Source organism: Lepisosteus oculatus, chromosome 2 (assembly GCF_040954835.1).
Source record: "Lepisosteus oculatus isolate fLepOcu1 chromosome 2, fLepOcu1.hap2, whole genome shotgun sequence".
Lineage (NCBI taxonomy): Eukaryota > Metazoa > Chordata > Actinopteri > Semionotiformes > Lepisosteidae > Lepisosteus > Lepisosteus oculatus.
In genome coordinates this window covers 35,733,214-35,754,840 of record NC_090697.1, presented here as the reverse complement: position 1 = coordinate 35,754,840, position 21,627 = coordinate 35,733,214, and the positions used below count along the sequence as shown (strand labels likewise).

General features: G+C 34.1%; 1 protein-coding gene across 1 annotated transcript in view; it reads right to left on the bottom strand.

The window, feature by feature from the left end:
* The window catches only part of grik2 (glutamate receptor, ionotropic, kainate 2), a 243,416-nt gene that overhangs the window by 135,916 nt on the left and 85,873 nt on the right, over positions 1-21,627 (bottom strand). The window contains 3 exon segments of the mRNA XM_006625959.3: positions 5,793-5,966; positions 7,601-7,654; positions 10,193-10,374. Of these exon segments, the coding sequence (XP_006626022.2) occupies positions 5,793-5,966; positions 7,601-7,654; positions 10,193-10,374 (410 nt within the window).

Genomic DNA, 21,627 nt, shown 5'->3' with positions numbered 1-21,627 from the left:
CAATATACAGTATAGCAGTCATTAAATAAAAATAAAGTTTTCAAACATTTCACCTTTCAAACATCCAGAAACATATAAATCACAACTTAATACAAAATGAAAGCTCTCACCAAGGCAAAATCTCCTGCCTATTAAATCTCAGTAGGTAATGAAAGTCTGTATGGTGTGTTCAATGTTGCCACAAAGTTTTCAGTATGTCACAAACACGATTTCTCCTGATACTGTTCAGCAGCCTTCTGCACTTGTGACAGAATCCCCCTTGAACTTACATTTAAATCAATACAGGCTGCTGGCAAGGCTTGAAATGGCAGTACTTGGCATTACTGTATGGAAATTCAATCAGATAAATGAACCCACAGAGAGTTAAGTATAAAGAACTTTCCATCACAAACCAATTACTGCTTGGAATAGATTATTTTTTCCTTTTTAATTATCTGAGCACTTGGCTTTGCATTGTCTTTAAACTTCTATCAATATGTAATGCATTATTAATAATGTGCAATCATGTAGACAGAGTGCAGACTACACAAACTGATCATAGATGATTTAAGGAGGTTTAGCTCCAATATTTTAAATAAAACAAATGTATGAAAATTATTCAATTAAATGTAAAACCTTAGCATGGCTGCTTCTGTTTACTTTTTAAGGTCCAGATTCTGAAACTCGTAATAACTGCTCCTCTTGGAGATTTCAAATTGAAATTGGTGAAATAACCTTGGATTTTACTATTTTTCATAAAATTGTTATATAATCTAACGAACTGGACTTGAGGGAAGGAAAATAATGGTGAAGTCTAGAAGAGAAAATGGGTTTCTATAAAGTGTTCCTTTATAATAATATTTCAGAAAATTAAAAGACAGCATATTATACAGTATATATAACAGTAAAAAAGAATAGTTTACATTAAAAAATTAAATCTGAAGAGAAAGGTGTTAATTATAAGATTTAGTCATGTGTTATTTTACGTTTAATTATTGCACAAGAATACTGAGTTTAAGCACACCTTTGGTTTCTCAGAGCACGTTGTGTCTTGCAGTCCAGACTGCCAGTTTGAGCCGATGGTCAAGATTCCCCAGTGAGGCCGAGGAACCCAGTTAGATAAGAAAGGAGCTCAGGGGTTAGGGCACTCGTTTTGTTTTCCAGGATGAGTTGAAATGTCATTGGAGATGATGTTATTTTATGAACATGCACAAAGACCTAAAGATTTATGGTTGACTCTTATCATTGGCTTATAGGAGTATGTAACAAGCTAAACAGCCATGTTGTTGAAAATGATACTCTGTTTTCTTTCAAAAAATATGTGACATAATTGCATCAAAAACTACTAGGCACCAAATGAGCCAAATGGCCTCTTTTTCTTAACCATTGTAACTGTTCGTATGTTCTTAAACAATAACAGGATTGATTTTGTCAGAGTGTCTTCACATTGTCGCCCAACAGCAAGGCCTTGGATTTGCACGTGCTTTATGAGTTTGCAGTAATGTCAATGAGAGATTACACTTCTTCTCCAGTCAGTGATAAGCAATGTTTTGTGGAGTCTATAGCATGTTAGCTGATGAATAGGAACTAAGGAAGCATACTTAGAAGAGAGCAGAACAAATCTCTTTAACAAGGTAGTGAAGAGAGAACAAATTGTGAAAGACAATAGAAGGCTGGGAAGTGGCAACCTTGTTTTACTTGAGTCCTACAACAACATGGTAAGTTATGGGTGTAGCTAGTATTGGTGTTGCTGTAATCAGCATCTACCCCATGGATTGTTAAGGTTAGCTGGACATAAGGGGCCCAGATTTGGTAGGGAGAACCTCCTGTCGATCTTTATACTATGTGACCCACTACCGACCTAAACTTGCTTTTGTTGGGTGTTTATAGCTCATGAGATTAACATATTCTAGATATTCTAAAGGTAATGCCACTTTTACAGCCTTCTTATTATCCCACTGCAGGCTAGATTAAATATTCTTGTGATTCAAATTGTAAACATCAACAATAAAAAACTTACTACTGTTTGAATTGAGAGTTAGGATAGGTATACAGTAATAGGTATATAGGTATACTGTACAGTATGTTCAGAAACAGAAAATTTAATACTTGCCAAGCACACACCATGCCAAGAACTGTGTCAACCATACATAACTGTAAAGAGCTTTGATGAAAACATATTTGATTAATTTGTGAATATTATTTCAAATATAAAATATATAAGAAATACATTCTTAAATTATTCTTTGTGTGGGAGATCAGCAGTCTGACATTGGATTAACCACACTTAATAGGTGTACCGTGAAATACACTGTATGTGAAAACCAAATTAATTTCTGTGGATAAAACAAATTAGGCTGAATATGCAAGCATTGTGTAATCTCAAATCGGAGGTATTCATGATTCCGTAAATGAAGGGGAGTATGTTTGTTTCATTGTCAGTGACTATGTTCATTATCACTGACCTTGAATACAGCAAAAGCAACAAAAATGCTTCATTGCTCATGCTACATCTAACTGATAAAATTACTATTTAAAAACAGATTTAGGGCTTAAAAACAGTCAAGATGCAGCATAATCTGATCAAGATTAAAGTATATGAAGTAAATTAGACAGAAGGTAAAGCAATTAGCAAGGAAAGAAATTATGTTAATGAAGCTGCAGTGCTTGTTAGGTCATTTTCATTATGCATGTTATACTTTGGCTTAGGGCAGGATATTCCTGGGAAGATTAATAGTTGCATAAGAAAAGGTGTAAAATTAGACTGCATAACTTAATGCACATTATAAACAACCTACACCAGCGCTTGTTATGATAAGAAATACCATTTTAGTTATCATTAATATATTTTCTATTTTTAAAAACATGATACAATTTAGTACTTGCCAAGCACAAATCATGAATAACAGCATACCAAAAACCTGGAACATGTAGAAAACTGTAATGTCTGCATCTTTTTTTTCTATTTTTGTTCTGGTGGGCTTGAGAGAGCAAAGCATACTGATCTAAGCACTTTTGCTATACTGCTTTAGGTTGTATGCAATAACTTTAAAGTGACGATCATTTACTCACACAAACTGAATTCTAATACATCATACCCTGAGTGGCTTAAAGAAAGAAGATAGAGAAGACAGAATAAAGAAAGAATGCCTTAAAGATAGAAGAAAATGTGACAAAATGTGTTGTGATGTCTCTCATCTTTCAAGTGTTTAAAGATGCTGCGTACAACCACAAGCCACACTACAAGAGTACTACTCTGTGTAAATATAGGTGGTCATTGTTTTTAGTATGCATGTCATACTGTATGTGGCTGTAGGATTGTTTGTTGAAAATCTACCCCAATCATTGCTTCAAGAGATTAATACCAGGTAGACAAGAGAGTGTCCCTGTCCCCAATGTATACTTATCTCTCAATTTTCCACAGAGGCCTTTTGTTTTGATTGCAAATCATACCTTACAAAGGCACATGTAATTTAGAAACAAAGCAAATAAAACAACTTAAATACAAAAGGACAACATCCTTCTTAGAAGCCATCATTTTTAAATGACTGTAATCAAATCAGCAAAAGTCGATGTTAAAGCCTACCTTTTCTTTTGCTAAGACTTACAATGATTGTCAACTGGTTCTGATCAAAGGTTTGACTGGAATGTGCTCAAAAACAACTTTGAAAAAACTAAAAATTGTATAGGCTCTTCTATATTCAAGGAATAAAGGCTTTCTCTTTACTGGTGAATGTACAGGTAAAACAATGGTATCGTAGTTCTGCAAATGTAAAAAGTAAGTGGCAAACACGTGTGAATACAGCTGCATTTTTCAGTTATGGAAAGAGAATCATAAATAAAACTCTGATACTTAATCACATTTAAAAGAAGTTGCTGTGCAATACACATTAGGGATTGAATGATTGCCATTTTCCAAATTAATCAATGCAAAGCTTTAACTCTCATTGCATTAATTCCTTGACAAGTATGCTTCCACTGAAACCACACAGGAAGAAATGATTTGAGATTAATTTAAGTGCATTTTTTACTTTACTTTCTGAAATTAGAAAATCTTGCTTGGGTACCAGGTGCAAAGGTTGTGCTGTTTGCTGATTTACCCTCTGACTCAGCTGGTTTGTTGACATCCAGTTTTAATTGATTGAATCTCAGATGTTGCTGCCTCATCATCTTTGACGCCATATAAAGCATTACACTTCGGGGATGGTAACTCCAGCTCATACAAGTGTACGTTCAGAGAAAATATTTTAAATAGCGCTTTAATACTTGATGCAAATGACTCGATATTTCTAAATAAATTACAGATCAAAGTACATTAGGAAACAGAGATAATGCAGACTCTGGTGCATCTTGCTGCACACCATATTGCTCAAACATATAAAAGATTACTTAAAAAAATAAGTTTCAATAATTAAAACAAAACTCCTGGGAATGAAGCATCTCAGAAATCATTATTGTCACATACAAAGAGATAAATGCACATAGAATACAGATAGGATAATGACTGATGCTAGAACATTCAACACATGGTATAAAAGCACTCATTATTCTGATACCTATTAGACATTTTTTTTCAGCTCTCTTTTGCCTCGTAACACTACAGTGACAATGAGTTAAAAGCACGGTATCCCAAAGCAAAAAATTATCACTCATTTCCTGAATACTGAAAAAAATTTAAAACCAATCCAGCAATAAAATAACATCGGTAATGGACAAAGATCAAAATTATGTTTGAGTTTTTTTACTGGCTAATACTAGTTTTGGAGGAAATATTTATTTAGATTTGGAAAAAAAGTGAAGTAAATTTGCTCTAGAGCAAAATGCCTTGAGAGCTGCCCTGTTAGTGTGTTTTCTTGCAAAGAAAATGTTTACAGTTATCAAGGTGATGTTGATGCTAAAAAATTCAGGTCATTGGCTCATTTCAAATCAAGTCAATGATCATTGCTCACCAAACCCTAACTGGAATTAGACCAGTCCACAGCAAGGCAATTTTATCACCTAAACAGTTGTTTTGGCAGGTGGCCTAAAATGGGATGCTAATTTTAGTCTTTCTCTGAGCACTAAGTATTCCATATTGGCAGCATTCCCAGCCAAAGAGAGCATTAATGAAGGAATGCTGAATAACTGTCATTACTGCCAGTGCTCCCACCAGAGAGCATTTAAACTCTGCACTGGGAAACATCTGATTAATATTTTTTTGCCCCAGATGTTCCCACTAGCCATGTTCAACCCCAGATTCTTAACCTGCCGCAAATCAAGAAATGAATCTTTAATCAACAAGAAACTAACACTATTTTAGCAAGTGAGAAACACATTTGCATAGTCAACACAGTTGCTAGTAGTAAAGAAGCCATTTATAAATTAATATAAGAGATATACAGTATATCTGTTTAATTTCTATGCCATTCATTAGTGTTATGTATTACAAGGTATTTGACATTGCAATAATGTGCTCTTGAAGTATTAGAGATTATAATGGTTTCCTTGATGGCTTCCTTGCAGCCCCTATAATGAATTACCAATATCATATATTCTGCAGTGTATTGTGGATAAAACATACTTGATATCAAGTCTATTTATAAGTCAAAGCATACTGTACCTTTATGTGCTCTTCTCACTGTTCTCTACAATAGGTTTAATTACCTTAATGCTAAAAGATTATTATTGTAATGCTATTGATTGAGTTAGCAATACATTTCATGCAGAATTATTAAATATGCACTTAAAATACAATCTTGAATGTAACTTTTTTCATAAACTCTTACAACCGAAAGACTTCAGCATGTAATGATTCTCCAAGTTTGAGATCATACCGTCATAAATCCGTCCAGCAAACCGGAATCTGGTTTGGGTGGTGCTTGAAGCCGTTCCATAGACCATTTTTCAATTATTGAGGCGACTTGAGTATTTTCAGTGTTTAAGATTCGGAATCCTGTCATGTTAACACCACTGTAGCGGTATGGCTCCACATCAAGGGCAAATAGGTCCTGGAAGAGATGCGCTTGTGTAAAAATTTGTGTGAAACAAATTTCCTTCTTAAAACACCCAAGGGATACATACTCATACTGTATCTCCAAGATATTCTATCAAAATCAAAAGTTAAATATGGCAAAAGGCTGTTTTCTTTTGTTATTTTACAGTTTGTTATTTTGAGTACCTAATTTTCTATAAAAAAGTTCAATAAAAAATACATTAAAAACATAGTTGTGTTTTAAAGGGTTGTTTGATGATTTAAAAATAATGTGATTCTGGTTACTCATAGAAAGTTATAGATATTTACAGGAAGATGACGGGTCTGACTGCAGAACACAGATCTAGTCTGTTTAAGGGGCTAATATTGTACCAGTATTTAGTACTTGAAGAATTTAAGCATACAATAACTGATTTCAATAGTTATTTGTTTAATTATTAAAATATTTTTTTAAAGAAAAGATGTTTAGTCTCCCAAAAATCTATATTTAATATTTTAATTGTAATTGCTGTTTCAACTACCAAGGCTGACTTCAATGTTGTCTCTTTTTGTAAAATCTTTTCAGGTAGGTTACTTTTTATAGTACTAACAATCACATAAGAAGACTGGTTGAAATACTTAATCATTCTTCTATTTGTATTTATTATAAGTTAAATGAAATATAAGAATATAAGAAATAAAAGCAAACAAAGATGTGGACTGTTCTGTATATCAACAGAACAAATCTGATTAAATAAAATAAGTCATAATACATAGATACCAGCATTGGTGAATCTAGTTCTTTCAACACTTCTACATAGGTTACAATAGGTAGCTGAAGTTCCAAAACAAAAGGTTTTCATCTGAAATTAATTTTCACTCTTCTGTTTCACTTGGTTGATTCCTGTGAAATATAATTTTCATTTATCTCACCTAGAGTATCTCATGTGTCACAGTAGCTAAGGAACACACTTCAGAGTGATATTAACAGGAAAAAATAAAGCCATCAAAAGACGCTTTATGGCACATCTTCATAGTACTCTAATCGTATTTAGCTATAAATGTTAACTAAACTCTTCCATTCATACAGGATTAATGATAATATTCTTTTTTATTCTTTTCATATCCAGGAGTCTTATACAGAAGTCTATAGAAGTTCATAATATACCGATTAATTGATAATTCGGGCATATGAACATACTGTATGTGGAAAATATTTGATTAATAATATACATTAATAATTAATTGCTAAGCTTGGATCATTCTGTGTTGTGTATATTCTCACCCTTTAGTGGCTGCTTAACAAAAATGATACAGGAGACAAATTAAAGGGGGCAAAACGATACTGAAAATGTAAAATTGTAATTTAATTACGAATTAAACATTTTAAAAAATATATTAAATGTTTGTTTTCAAGTAATATATGGTCCAACACACAACAAATAAAATGAAAAAAGTAGGTTTAGCAACTAAATTGATGATTACTGTGCTTTTTTAAAATGATATTTGTTAAAAAAATACAAGGGAGAATATTACTGCATATTTAGCAGCTTTGTCTCTTGCAGTATGTTAAAATCTTTTCCATTTGAATATACTTTTAAAATTTAAAACTTCTGGAATGGTAATCTAAACAGTATTAAAACTAGCAATATTACAATTTAATTCACTTACCAGTGTTGTAAAAATGTAATGGTAATATTCTGTCATCATACCCATAGCCAATGCCTGTAAAGAAAATACAACCAACTATGTTTTCTCACACTTACAGTATGTAGCTCATAATAAAAGGAAGCACAGCTTACTATTTTATTAACTTCCATTTTGTATTAACTTGGTTAATAGTAAATATTCAGCTGTTTATACAAACTACATGAGAGAACAAACTAATTTGGCAAATTAAATATTTACAATTGTCAGAGAAAAATACATTTTCTCAGTACATTTCACATTGTTTTGCTTTATTCTTTATAGGAAAGCTCAATGCCTTCCCTACAGCACATACATTTATTACTTTAATTAGTTCTAAAACAATGTTTCCATGCAATTGAAGTTTTAACAAACGTTTTCAGTCCATTATTAGTAGTAGTATTATACTTGACATATCACAGTATATACTGCATTAATTTGCAGCATGAGCTTATACACAATCCACAATACTAAATAAAATTTGTTTTTACTCCTGTATCATTAAAAAAAGTTCAGTCTTTGTTTTTTATTTAAATCAACGTTTTGCAGGTGTCTGTAAGTATTGCATAAATGATTAAAAACAAACGCTGTTTTGCAAAAGTGTTTTTTGTGTTTGAATTAAGCAGATGTATAAAAAAAGAAAACTGCTGTTCTCCTTCAGGCATCTTCATGGTTGTTCACACCCACTCACATGTGAGTCAATCCTGGAAGATCAAGATAAGCCTAAAGCCACGTATTGAATTCATTATATTCCCATCTGCAGTGCTGAGATTTTTTTGAATAATTACAAAAGGCCAAAATAATATCAATGTGGAATGTATCGTTTATATTTTTTGTGTCTCATAACTAAATGGTTATTTCTCATTTGAGAACATGAGCACTTCATTCCTTCAGGTTAGAAAAGCATGATTTTTCAGCATTGGAGTTATCTCTAAATGAATCCCCATTTAATTGTAGATCTACCCTCTTTATAACATTTTGCTGAATACATTAAAAATATAATTGTGACTAAGAGACAAATTATAAGTAGTATTGCACTAAAGTGAATTTTACTAGAAATACAACTAAATCTGGGAGACCTTTTAAAGTAGCTATCGCAGTAACTGTCGAGATTCAGTGTGAGCAAACATCAATCGTTTAAGCTACAGTATTGATATCTAAAAGCATTTATAATAATTTACAGCAACTTTCAGGTACAAATATTTTGTAGTCTGTAAACTTGGACTTATCTAGGGGTCAGAAGCTTTGGGATATTTTTATTAGATCTCCATACCTCCAGCCATCAATCTCAATGAAATTTAATGTAAAGGCAACATAACACAGCTAACAGTTATTTAACTGACAGCCAACATGAGTTCAAGAGATTCATTTTATCCAATTTGGGACATGAAGGTGACTAAAAATATGATTTTTTCTCATGTTATCAATGTTTTAATATAACTCCATGTGTACATTTCAAAACTCATTCTGGAATAAATTGTCTTCGTTTATTTAAATCTTTTTGAGATTTGTGAAAGTACATCTAATAAATTTACACTAATTTCAAATTAAATACAAAATGCATCTTATTAATATTATGGATAGTGGTACAGGAAGTTTAAAATAAAAATCTGAAACTATTCAGCAAAACACGGTTGCTCATAAATAATAATTTGTGTTCAATACATGTGTGTCAGCAATTATTATTTATTAAATCAGTGGAAGCGGCTTCCTCTGAAATTGTAAATCTGTGATAAGAGAAGGACGATAATTTGAAAAATACAACTTTAAAATTCCTGTTATGTCACGTACAGATAATTCTCACCTACTTATTATGACTTTTGTAAGAAATTAATTTCTCCGACGGCTCATTAGGGAAAATTATCCTACTTGCAATTGATGATAGGTGTCCTTGACCTTCATTATTAACTTGCTATTTTGCAATTGATAAAAAGCCCCTAAATGCTTGGGTGAATCACGTTATTTTTAATATTTAATAAATGCCTTTGAGCAGGATACATGAATGTCTTTAATTAAATTACATTTTAAAATACAATTCAATTTTAACTAGGCATATTTGAAATCTAACATCTAAAACATATTTAAATGATTTACCTTTCTTCACAGAGAATTAAAATAATCAAGGGATCTAGCACTTTTTAAAAAAATGCATTTTGAAAAGCAAAGCTTTTGGCCTAGAAAAACAATGACTGTCTCACTTCAATGTTTTATTTAAAATGTATACAATTATTACCTCTGCAAGAATGGTATTAAAGTGTAAAAATCACTATGGGTATGAAATCTTTTAAGAGATATACCTGTATGAGATAAGGGGACATTTTGGCAAATGTTAAAGTGTTTTTCCCCCAGTCACTCTCACTAGCTGACATACTGTACTAGGTGAAATAACTAGTGTGACATGTTTGTGTGAGACACATGACATAGTGTCAGAAAAACCTTTAGAACAAATATGCACATTTCTTTCAATGTCATCAGCTCAATTACCGTAGCTTGATGCTCCTATTCAGGATTGATAAAGTTTAGATTTCAGCACAACACATTGGACATAAATGACATAAAAAAATATTAGGTAATCACCTGTTTTAATATACCAGCTGCCATTTCGTGCCCACAGTCAAATATTACATGGAACTCTTTCCCCCTCTTCATTTCCTTCAGCAGGGGTTTGGCATCCTTTGTGTCCGCTGGTAGCTGTCGGATTTTCAATCGAATGTTGTAGCGTGATGGAGCCTTGATGAGCTCTTGTAATCGAATGAGACCTTGTGGGATTAAAAAAAAGAAAAGGAAATGTAACAAAAACATATGGGACCTTGTTAAGAAATGGCTTATCGCAACATATACAATTTAAAGACTTCAATCCTTTCTGTCAAGCATACACGGTAATATGATACATAACTTCTTGTCCTTTTAGAGCTGCTGTAACAATTTATGGTCTCCTAGAAACAACTTGCAGCTTTTAAAGCCCTTGATTTTTGATTCCACCTGGGGATCTCTGATTTTCTTCAGAATCCATTCATATTTTTATTTTTATTTTTAAGGAGGAAATCCTTAAAAATAAAAAATAAAAAATTAATCTTAATCCGTAGTAAAGCACAGCTATTATTTTTGGACACTATTATTTTCCCACACTAAACTCAATAATAAATCCATGAACATATCATTATTTATCTGAAAACAAAAACCATTTATTTTAATTTCCCAGATTAAAAAAACAACTAAATGAGAACAAATAACTGTAAAATACCATTTACACTTCAGCAATGTTATAATTTCTGATTTTCTTTCTATTATATTTCACATATTCACATTTTATGTCAGATCATGCCACACAAATCTGATTATCGGAGCATGATGTAAACATCCCATTCATTATTCGGCAACGCTCTTAGGGCAACCCATTACATATGTTTGGATAAACATTGAAAACAAAGTACATTTAACAAATGCAGATTTATCAAAACATACACACAAATGCCTGGAAAAACCCTTTTCCCTCAAGTTATCTGAAACCTTTGCAAAACAAATGGAATGCACAGCAAAATCTCAAATGGTGGGCTGCCCTTTCCACAAAAGTACTAAAGGCATGATTGATTTATATTCTTTGGCTCTGTACATATATTTAATATTTCCCTCTTTTCAAGTTAAAAACCTTAGCAAAGGTATTTTTATGGTCTTAACCTCTCGTCAGTGTTCACATACAATAGTTCACTTCCCTTTATGCATTTTGTTTTCTTTTGCATCAGGCTGAATGCTTCACACTGGAAACCAGTGTATAGTGTGATTGCACTGGCTAGGACTCCTCCTGTAACAGAGTGCACTGATGCTCTGTATGTCTTCATTATTGTGAGCACCCCGTTGCACTCCAATGATGCCCCACAGTGTAGAGCCTTCAGCCGTAACAAAGTAGCTCAGTGGGTTAGCACTGCCTGTAAGTCCTCAGAATGGGGTTAAACTCCTTGTAATAAAATAAATGCTACAGTATGTGGAACAATAATACAAAGTAGCAAAGAAAACTGCTCTTCATACGATGCCCGAAAAGGGCAGTACAGAACTGTTTTAATAACCTTGTTCAGTATGGGTATAATTTAAAGATGCAGCATGTGTTTGCAATCCAACATTTACAGTATGTTTTATCAACCCGACACAATTAAATTATCATATGAAAAGTAACAAAAAAAATGAAGGTGAAAATAAAATCTATTGGTTGGGTTTTTGAATCTCAAAGAATTTCAACATTATTGGTTTTTTTTTTTGGTGTCTTTTTTCTGTTTTTCAGGTTGTTTTTTTTTCAGGATTCCAGTAGTGGAAGCATTTTGTAAGAAATCCACAGAAGGTTGGTAATCAATCTGGAGTCATGAAACATTAATCAAGCAAAAAAATATAATACAATAGAGTAAATCATTCACTGCTGAATTTGATGGTTTCTTAGGTTTAACTTTAAATAATTAACTACTATTGTAACTAAAAAATCCACTGAAACTATGCAACCTAACCCCTCAATTTGACGTTGGATGATATGAAAAATCACCCAAGCAATTTCTGTTACTTACAAAATGTATGAATGATCCTTGTTTCCAAAAAAGCTATGGGATTATTTAGCCTTAATTACTTATCACAAACACATTTTGTAACAGCAGAAATAACACAGGTTTTCTCAGACAGAAGTGAGATCTTTAAGCCTTTTGAACTATTCACTCCATAAAACTATTTAAACTAATATACAGAAAAAATACTAACCAATTTTAGCAATGCAGAAAATCTTTTGCTTTATATAAATATGTGTGCTTAAGAAAAGCATAAAATTTTCATACTGTAGATACATGTACTGCACCAATATTACCAATCACACCTTAAATGTACTCTTAGCACATTGTCGCATAATATAATGGTTAAATATAATGGTGTATCTTCCATTTAATAACCAAAACCAAATTTAAAAAAGCTTAGTTCTAAAACAAAAGCTTCTATTATCTCTATAACAGACTGTCAATGTAAAAGTTTATCGGTGATATACTGTATTGTGGTCCCGCATAAAAGGACTGCAGTAACCACAGGTTTGCCACTAGAGAGTGCCAAAAAGACCTCAAAGACATTAGTAAAATAGTTTCTTGGGGGTTTAATAGTCACTGATTGGGTTGACAATTGGGATTACTATGCATGCACTAAGACAAGGGGGAGTCTTAAGTACTTTTTATAAAAGGATATATCACAAGAGTCGAGGAAGAGTAAAATAGGATCAAGTAAAGTGAATTCCACACTGAAAAGGAGAAGAAACAGTATGTTAGCTATTGTAGCCAATACAATACAATTGTGGGGGGGGTGATTAAGAGACCAACTGAGTTAAGTTGGAGTGCTTGAAGGTTAGGAGTTTTATTCTTGTAATAGTAGTGGAATAGTTAAGGGTGGTAGTAGCCATCCTCTCTAAAGTTGCTATTGTTATTTTTGTAGAAGTCTGTTGGTGTGGTTTTCAGTTTTGAAAATATTTTACCAAGCCAGGCAACTACCAGGCTACCAAAATAGTGGATCTGACGAATATAAGAACAGTTACAAACGAGAGGCCTTCTGGCCCATCTAACTTGTTTGATAGTAGTTGATCGATTCAAGCATCTCATCCAGCTATTTCTTGAACGAAGCCAGAATGGTTTCATATTCCAAAAACCCTTTGGGTAAAGAAGCTGGTTCTCTGTATAAATGTACTTCCTCAGCTGCATTTCAGGAATAGTTACCAGGTCTAATTATAATTTTGACCATCACCATATAATATAAATCTTTAATTCTCCTTTCTTCATTAGGTGTTTTTCAGTGCAGTCAGCTCAAATGTATGCAAAGTATACTTTGCTAAAAAATTATTGCTGTGACAAAAGCTTCCAATAAATCTACCTTCAGTTCATTACTTTTCTCAGATCAGCCTCTTTAGACCACTTACCAGAGTATGTATATCTATTATCTGTCCTCCCACACACTGGGACTAAAAACCAAAGCCTTAGAAAGAACATTATCCAAACCCCAAGATATTTATGCTTACATTCTTTAAAACATCCTTTTCCTATTGCTCACATTTCAATATTAAAAAGCCTGTTAATTCCCTTTTAAATTTCTATTTCGTTAACATGATAATTTGATGATGTCCCTTTGTCTTAATTTAAATTAAGATGAGCATGTCTAATTTTATTGGGGTAAAATGCAGGGAGCTCACATGTCAATCAATAAATGTTTCCTTATAGGACATAATAAACATAAATATATGTAAAAACTGACAGCAGCAACTTCTTTCCACCTTTTGTATTTACAGTGCCTTCAGAAAGTATACAGACCCCTCCACTTTTTCCACACTTTGTTGTGTTGTAGACTTATTTCAAAATGGATTGAATTGATTCTTTTTTGCCATTAATCGACACCCAATACCCCATGATGACAAAGTGAAAACAAGTTTTTAGAAGTTTTTGCAAATTTATTAAAAATATTTACAAAAGTATTCAGAGCCTTTATTATGACACTCCAAATTGAGCTCAGATGCATCCTAATTCTTTTAATCATCTTTGAGATGTCTCTAGAACTTGATTGTAATGCAATCACTTAATTGGACATGATTTAGAATGGCACACACCTGTCTTTATAAGGTCACACAGTTGACAGTGCATAGCAGAGTAAAAACCAAGCCATTATGTCCGAGGAACTCTCCGTAGACCTCAGAGGTCTAGGATTGTGTCAATCTGTCAATCTGGAAAAGGGTATTAAAAATTGGCAATGCATTGAAGGTTCCCAGGAGCACAGTTGCCTCCATCATTGTCAAATGGAAGAAGTTTGGAACCACCAAGACTCTTCCTAGAGCTGGCCGTCCGGCCAAATTAGGTATTTGGGCAAGCAGGGTCTTGGTCAGGGAGGTTACCAAGAACCCAATGGCCACACTAACAGAGTGTCAGAGTTCCAGTGTAAAGATGGGAGAACCTGCTGGAAGGACAACCATCTCTGCAGGACTCCCTCAATCAGGTCTCTAATGTAGAGTGGCTAGACGGAAGCCACTCCTGAGGAAAAGGCATATGACAACCCACATGGAGTTTGCCAAATGGCACCTAAAGGACTCTGAGAGCACGAGGAGAAAGATTCTTTGGTCTGATGAGACAAAAATTGAACTCCGTGTCTGGTGAAAACCAGGTATCGCTCATCACCTGACTAATACCTTCCTTATGGTGAAGCATGGTAGTTGCAGCATCATGATGTGGGGATACTTCTCAGTAGCAGGGACTGGTCAGGACTGAGGGAAAGATTAACAGAGCCAAATACAGAGAGGTCATGAAGAAAACCTGCCCCAGAGCACACACAATCTTGGACTAGGACGAAGATTCACCTTTCAGCATGACAAAGATATAAAGCACACAGCCAAGACAACACTGGAGTGGCTTCGGAACAAGTCTCTGAATGTCCTTGAGTGACCCAGCCAAAGCCTGGACTTGAACCCCATACAAAATATGTGGAGAAACCTAAAGATTGCAGTTCACCAATGCTCCCCATCCAATCTGACAGTTTTAAAGAATCTGCAGAGAAGAATGAGAGAAACTGCAACAAATCCAGGTGTGCCAAGCTGTTAGAAGCATTCCCAAGAAGACTCGCAGCTGTAATCGCTGCTAAAGGTGGTCCTACAAAGTACTGAATTAAGGGTCTGAATACTTAGGTAAATGGGAGATGTCAGTTTTTAATTTTTAATCAAATTTAATAAAATTTCTAAAAACTTTAACATTATTTTAAACATTTAAAATGATCAAACATGATAAAAATACCAGCTAACACTTGCATAAGCAACAGTCACGGCCATATTAAATTGCTTGTCTAATAGTTTCAGTATAGATCAATACAACATGCTTGTGTTAAGAACACTATCAATGCCAAACTATGCCACTTGTTACTATGTTACTTGTGTTCAAGCTAATGGTAACGAAAGATATTCACTCGGTCAGGGGTACCTATTAATGTACAGATGCAGCCATTCAAAGTGCGCGGTACAGACACCGCAGTACAGATACCGCAGGTAAGATGACACGCGATACCGCGGTGCGTGATTGGTTGACCGACAGGGGCACTCATGGTCCGTTGGTCTGTCGTAGAAAGACTTACTGTACTGTAAACGTCTTTACTGTGCCCGTTGTAGATATTGAATTTTACCACTGAAGGGAAATCTTAGTAGCTGAGCATAAAAAGAATAGGAGCATACTGTAACGCGTGTGAAGGCCATAAACAATATTAATTTTGGAACGTAAACATACAGTATATGGCTGGTCTTGGTACTTTAAAGAAAAAAATACGCACCAGTATTCCATTTCTCCCTAAACATTGTAAGCTTCGAAGTCTTTAACTAACGTGATACCGGAGTCAACAAGCATACTTTTAGAATTTGATTAAAAGGGAATATAATATGGAATCGCGTAGTGATTAGGTTTATGAGCAATCTAATTACTTATTCGTTTAAAAAGCTATATAAAATAAAGTTTATTATTAATTTGCTGGACAGAGCGGTGAACATTATTATGCATGAGACAAAGATAACGATCCTGATCAGTTTAGAAATCTGTGTACGCTGTAAGGTTTTTACTTCTTAAACTTTTAAAATACACGTTTTGAATAGAAAGAAATCCTCTTCCTGGTACAGTAATTATAGCACACCAGCACATCTTTTTTCTCCAATCAGAGGGGTGTCAGATGGTGTCAGCCAATCACCATTCTGCGTTGGGTAGCAACGGGTGACTGTTCTCAGGCGGAAGATGTAAGCAGCTTAATGTTCGTGTTAAATATTTTTTTTTAATTCAATTAAACGGGCACAGTTAAGACATTAAATATACATATACATACTGTATACAGTACAGTTTGCATACGGTAATATGTTTATGTTACGCGATTAAAAAATAAATAAATAAAAATGAAAAGTCCAGCACCAGCTGGATTCGAACACACAACCTGCCAGCTGGTAGTCACGCACCTAGACCAGTAGGCTACAAGACAGCTCGCATGATCAGGCAGGCGAAACAGCCTTACACAGTCCTGCTGCAGTACACAGATATAATCATACCGTTATTAAATTCTTTAGATACGCGATTCCATATTATATTCCCTTTTAATCAAATTCTAAAAGTATGCTTGTTGACTCCGGTATCACGTTAGTTAAAGACTTCGAAGCTTACAATGTTTAGGGAGAAATCGAATACCGGTGTGTATTTTTCCTTGTGATATTTTAAGCTCTAGTTGAATGATAGGTGTCGCATTTTAAATCATTTTCGTAGCTAGAAATTATGAAACGCCCTGTTAAAAGCAAGGAAGTTTTTATGCCCCGTTGAAGTAAAACAAAATGCCTGACAAAGTATGGCTTGGACAGATTCCAAGTGCTTGTACAAATGTGCTAAAGAAATTATACTTTGAGTATACAGCTTGTCCAAAGTCATCCATTATCAATACTATTAGTAATATCTTCAGTAAAGGCTTTGATGCATAAATATTTCTGATGAAGGTAGGTTGTGTACTTCTGTCCAACTGAGCAATCTTGCTTTCATAATATATACCAACATTTTAATGACTGATGATTAACATGCTGTAATACACAGTTCAAAATTAAAGGCTCAAATGCTGTACATGAGAGGTTAAGCTCCCCCTGGCGGTTTTACAAGGCGACGCCGGATAGTTAGTCACGTGACACACGTGACACACGTGATACCGCGTGATACTGCGTGATACTGTGACACGCCCACCGCGGTATGCCGCGAAATACCTCACCCATTTTGAATGGCTGCATCTGTATCATGATGCATAGCTGTAGGATTTTTTCATTTATTTAGACTTTTTTTACTATCAAATAAAGATAGTCCCTTAAGTTATACAAGTGGTCACAAATTTAAAAGTGACTATTCACTAATGTAGGTGTTTGCTAAAAGGGGTGAGAGTTACAACCTTTTTTTTGCAGTGATATATTTGCCTGATAATTATAACACCTAAATTTTTCTAAGAGTCAATTCAGCTCAACTATGCTGGCCAAGCAAACAAATTTGATAGCGTTGAACCGCTTTATTTCCAGCAAAAAAGTATCAGGCCAATTAGCTGACAGGTGTCTCTTGTTCCTCAGGTGTTTGTTGTTGGGTAATTAGACACACATAAAAGAGCTTGGCTCTCTTAGATTTAAGTGTTTGGAGTCCTTGATATAAAGCCAAAAAACCCAAAGACCTTTCTATTAAAGAATAAACAGATAATTCTGAAGCTAAAACAAAAGTAAAACTCAATCAGAACCAGAAATTATATACCAAAATCAACAATTTGGAATCTACTTAAGAAACTACAGGTTAAGTTATCAATCAGCAGAGACACCTGCAATTGATGACAAGAAAAGCATTACAGTAGCATTGATGGAAAACCCCTTTAAACAACAGTCAGTGAAATTAACAACCTCTAGACTGCAAGTGTGAAAGTATCACAATTTGCAGTTCACAAAAGACTGAGACAGCAGATTTACAGAGACTAGACTGCAAGAAGTGAACCTCTCATCAGCACTAAGAACAGAAAAAACAAAAACAAATTAGAAATCCATATCTTCAGAAGTATAAAGATGGACGAGGAGAGTTTTGGAACAAAATTTAATGGATAGATGAGATCAAGAAACCTTTATCAAAGTGATGAAAAGCTTAAAGAAATAAAAAAATACATAATACCATTTGTGAAGTATGGTGCAGGTAATGTCATGGCTGCCTCTGGTTCTCTCTTCTTTATTTATAGTATAATGTTAACAAATTATGAAAATGGCAGAAATAATTCTAAAATTTACAGAAGCAATTTATTTCACATAAGCAGACATGATACAGTACTTCCCCAATTCTTTGGAAAAGCAAAAATAGGTTTTGACTTTACTGTCCTAGTATTATTGGAGGGCACTGTTATACACTGTGGAAGGATAACCCAAATGTTCTCAAAGAAACTGCCATCAACAACTACAGCTTATCAATAACACTACTTGTCCAAAAGCAAAAAATAATACATCCAAACTGTACATACACCACACAATTTCTAACATAGTTAAAGCAAAAACAGTACGCAGCAATACTTTTTGGTGTTTCTCAAATTTCTAGCATAGAAACAAAGTGCAGTCTTACAATGGAACAACCAATACTTTTCACAACGTCTTAACCTTTATTAGTGGCAAGAAAGTGTGCAAGATTGAATTGCAACATGAGTACACTCATACCCCAATATCCGAACCTAATTCGTTCCTGAAAATCTGTTCGGAAGGCGGGACATTGTAAATAGAAAATAAAAATTCCATTATTTCTTATGAAAATTCCATCCCTTTCCGAACCGAAGACAAAAACTACCCTCAACATATAATACCATACAGACACCATATATGCTTATAGCAAGCTTAGTGAACAATTCAGTTCTACTCAAATAAGCCAACTTTAGCTGTAAATAATTAATGATATCGATGATATCATCATATTTACATTTTTCATTCTTTGTAATTGAGCGCTATCCAAGCAATCAGCTAGAACGATGTGCAAACTGTTGTTGACTATTGCGCTAAAGAATCTATTTCACTTCCTTAAGACCCCATTATGGCCAGCAACTACAAAACAAACACAAAAAACACTGAAAATGAGAGCATATGCTTTCTCTGTGATTGTAAACAAAGGACTGCTGCCTCAAGGTATCCTTAACCATAATGCCTGTTGCCCATGCAGAAACAAACAGCTGTGTGGAAACAGCTAGGGTCAACAAAGAAAATGACTTTCAGATCAGCTCTCTTCCTTCAGGCCTGTACGATATACCAGATATCACTGAATGTCAGACATGACGTCCAGTTTTTAATTTGTATTATTTTTTCTACTTTTTACACAGAGAGGCGGTTGGGATGAAGTTTTAAAACATGTTTTTTCTTTGCCATTATCAAGAATACGAATACAATGGCCTTGTAAAAACTCTTAAGCTTTATCAAATGGAAATTAAATAGACACCTATAACCCTAAAACATAATGCTTCTCATAGTTAGGATCACGTGGTAAATTAATTTAATGTTGGAAGAGAATAGCTGAAGACAGACATTTGAAGAAGAATCCTTAGGCGGTCTTTTTCCAGCAGTGTATAAATAAAAGCTGAAGATGACTATAATGAGGTGTCATCTAAAGATATAACCTATATAATTTGTACCTCTGCAGCTGGTTGCATTACTGGTGACTTTCCTTTTCCAGCATATCTGCAGGTTTTCTATAACTCTTTAAAGCACCAGTGACTGAGGAGCTGGCAGAAGCTGTTAAATTTGTCCAGTTGAGCTGAAAATGAACTGCTTTAGTTCTTCAGAGAAGAGTTGGAATGAAAACCTGCAAATATACAAGTCCTCCAGGACCAGTATATCGGCTGTATCTTGAAAACTTTGCAAAAAGAATTACCTGAAGCAGGCTGTATTTAAGGCTTTTATTGTTTTGGTTCTTAAAAGGATAAAAGGCAAATGTAATGGAATATAAAAACTTGAAGGTGTCACAATCCTAGTAGTATACTACACACTAGATGTAGCGGATGTTTAGATTAAAAAAAAAGATTAGATGCAATTTTAGATTTTGCACCTAATGATTACAGGTATGGATAAAATGTAGCATAATGTTATATAGTTTTTTTAGTGTTATATTCATTAACATTTCGAGTGTTACAGCATATTCACTCAGTCATAGGATCAACCTGAAAGAGAATACTGGATATGGAGTACTCTGGGGTATTTTGTGATATTTTCCAGTAGTGCTCAATCATATTCAAGGTATAACTTTATATTGGAATATACACAAAGGAGTTTTTTTTTTGAGTAAACATAAAAGCTATTGATTTTTATGTCAGGTCTGACAGGAGGTTGACATGGTCTCTGTTGAGTTACATAGCACTTATTAGAAATAATATGGTAGACATAATAAATGTTTTAATCTAATTTCAACCTTATGAAAAGCTTATAAAAGGTCAAAAGTATGAGAGTAAATATAATGTACCACAGACCATGAGATCTCCCTGGATAAAAAACAAACAAAAGTAAAGCCTCAAAATAGTCCTTCCTTTGAATATCATGACTGCTTTATAAATTGTTTTGAAACAACACAATAGAATGCTTCCATTCTACAATTTTATTTGAATGATTTGCACATCTACAACTCCATGCTACAGTCAGTGAAAATACTGAGATACACATTCACCTTTAAACCAACATAATTAAAGAAAATGGTAAACACATAACTCAGTTAGGCATAGGTCACTTGTAATTCCATTAAGGAATTGCATTTTTTATAATCAATTATCCCCTGAGGGTAGAAAATCAGAATGTAAAAGCAACGACACACAATAAAAGGAGAGTTATTCAAAATTTAATTAACACGGTGTAAGACCACGATGGTCCTTAATGAGTGGTGCAATCCAAAAAGGGACACTTTTTTCTACTTTTTGATGAATTGCCAGAGAGCACCATGCCATTTTCCCATGGCAGAGTCTGTAGAACAGTGAGAGAAAATGACTTTTGTGGTCTCTTAATGATTCGTTATTCCAGGGTATTCCAGCGGTGTTCAATGCTATTAGGACCAGAACTGTGAGCAAGCCAAGAACTGCTTATGGTTGTTGATATTGTGAGTGCCAGGTGTTAGCCCGGACATCTTGGTACAATGTCTCTCACACTGTCTAGTCTCTACACTTTTACAGGCAGTTACGCATACAATAGGGGTACCAGCTACCATTCCATGTTGTTCCATGTTGAAACTGTCACTTCTGTAACACATAGCTAATTTGCATGTTCTACCAGTAATGTCCTTTATGTGCATTTGGACAACTACACATGGTCTATAAATAGCTTCTGTGCTAATGTATATCAAAACTGGACTTTCTGCTTGGACCAATTGTTTTATCTATAGTATATGTTTCACCTACGGTAAACTTCTCTAGCTAACACTTTTGTTTACTTCATATAATGTTTCCTTCCATGGAATCATGGCATTCACCACACTTCAGTGACATAATTG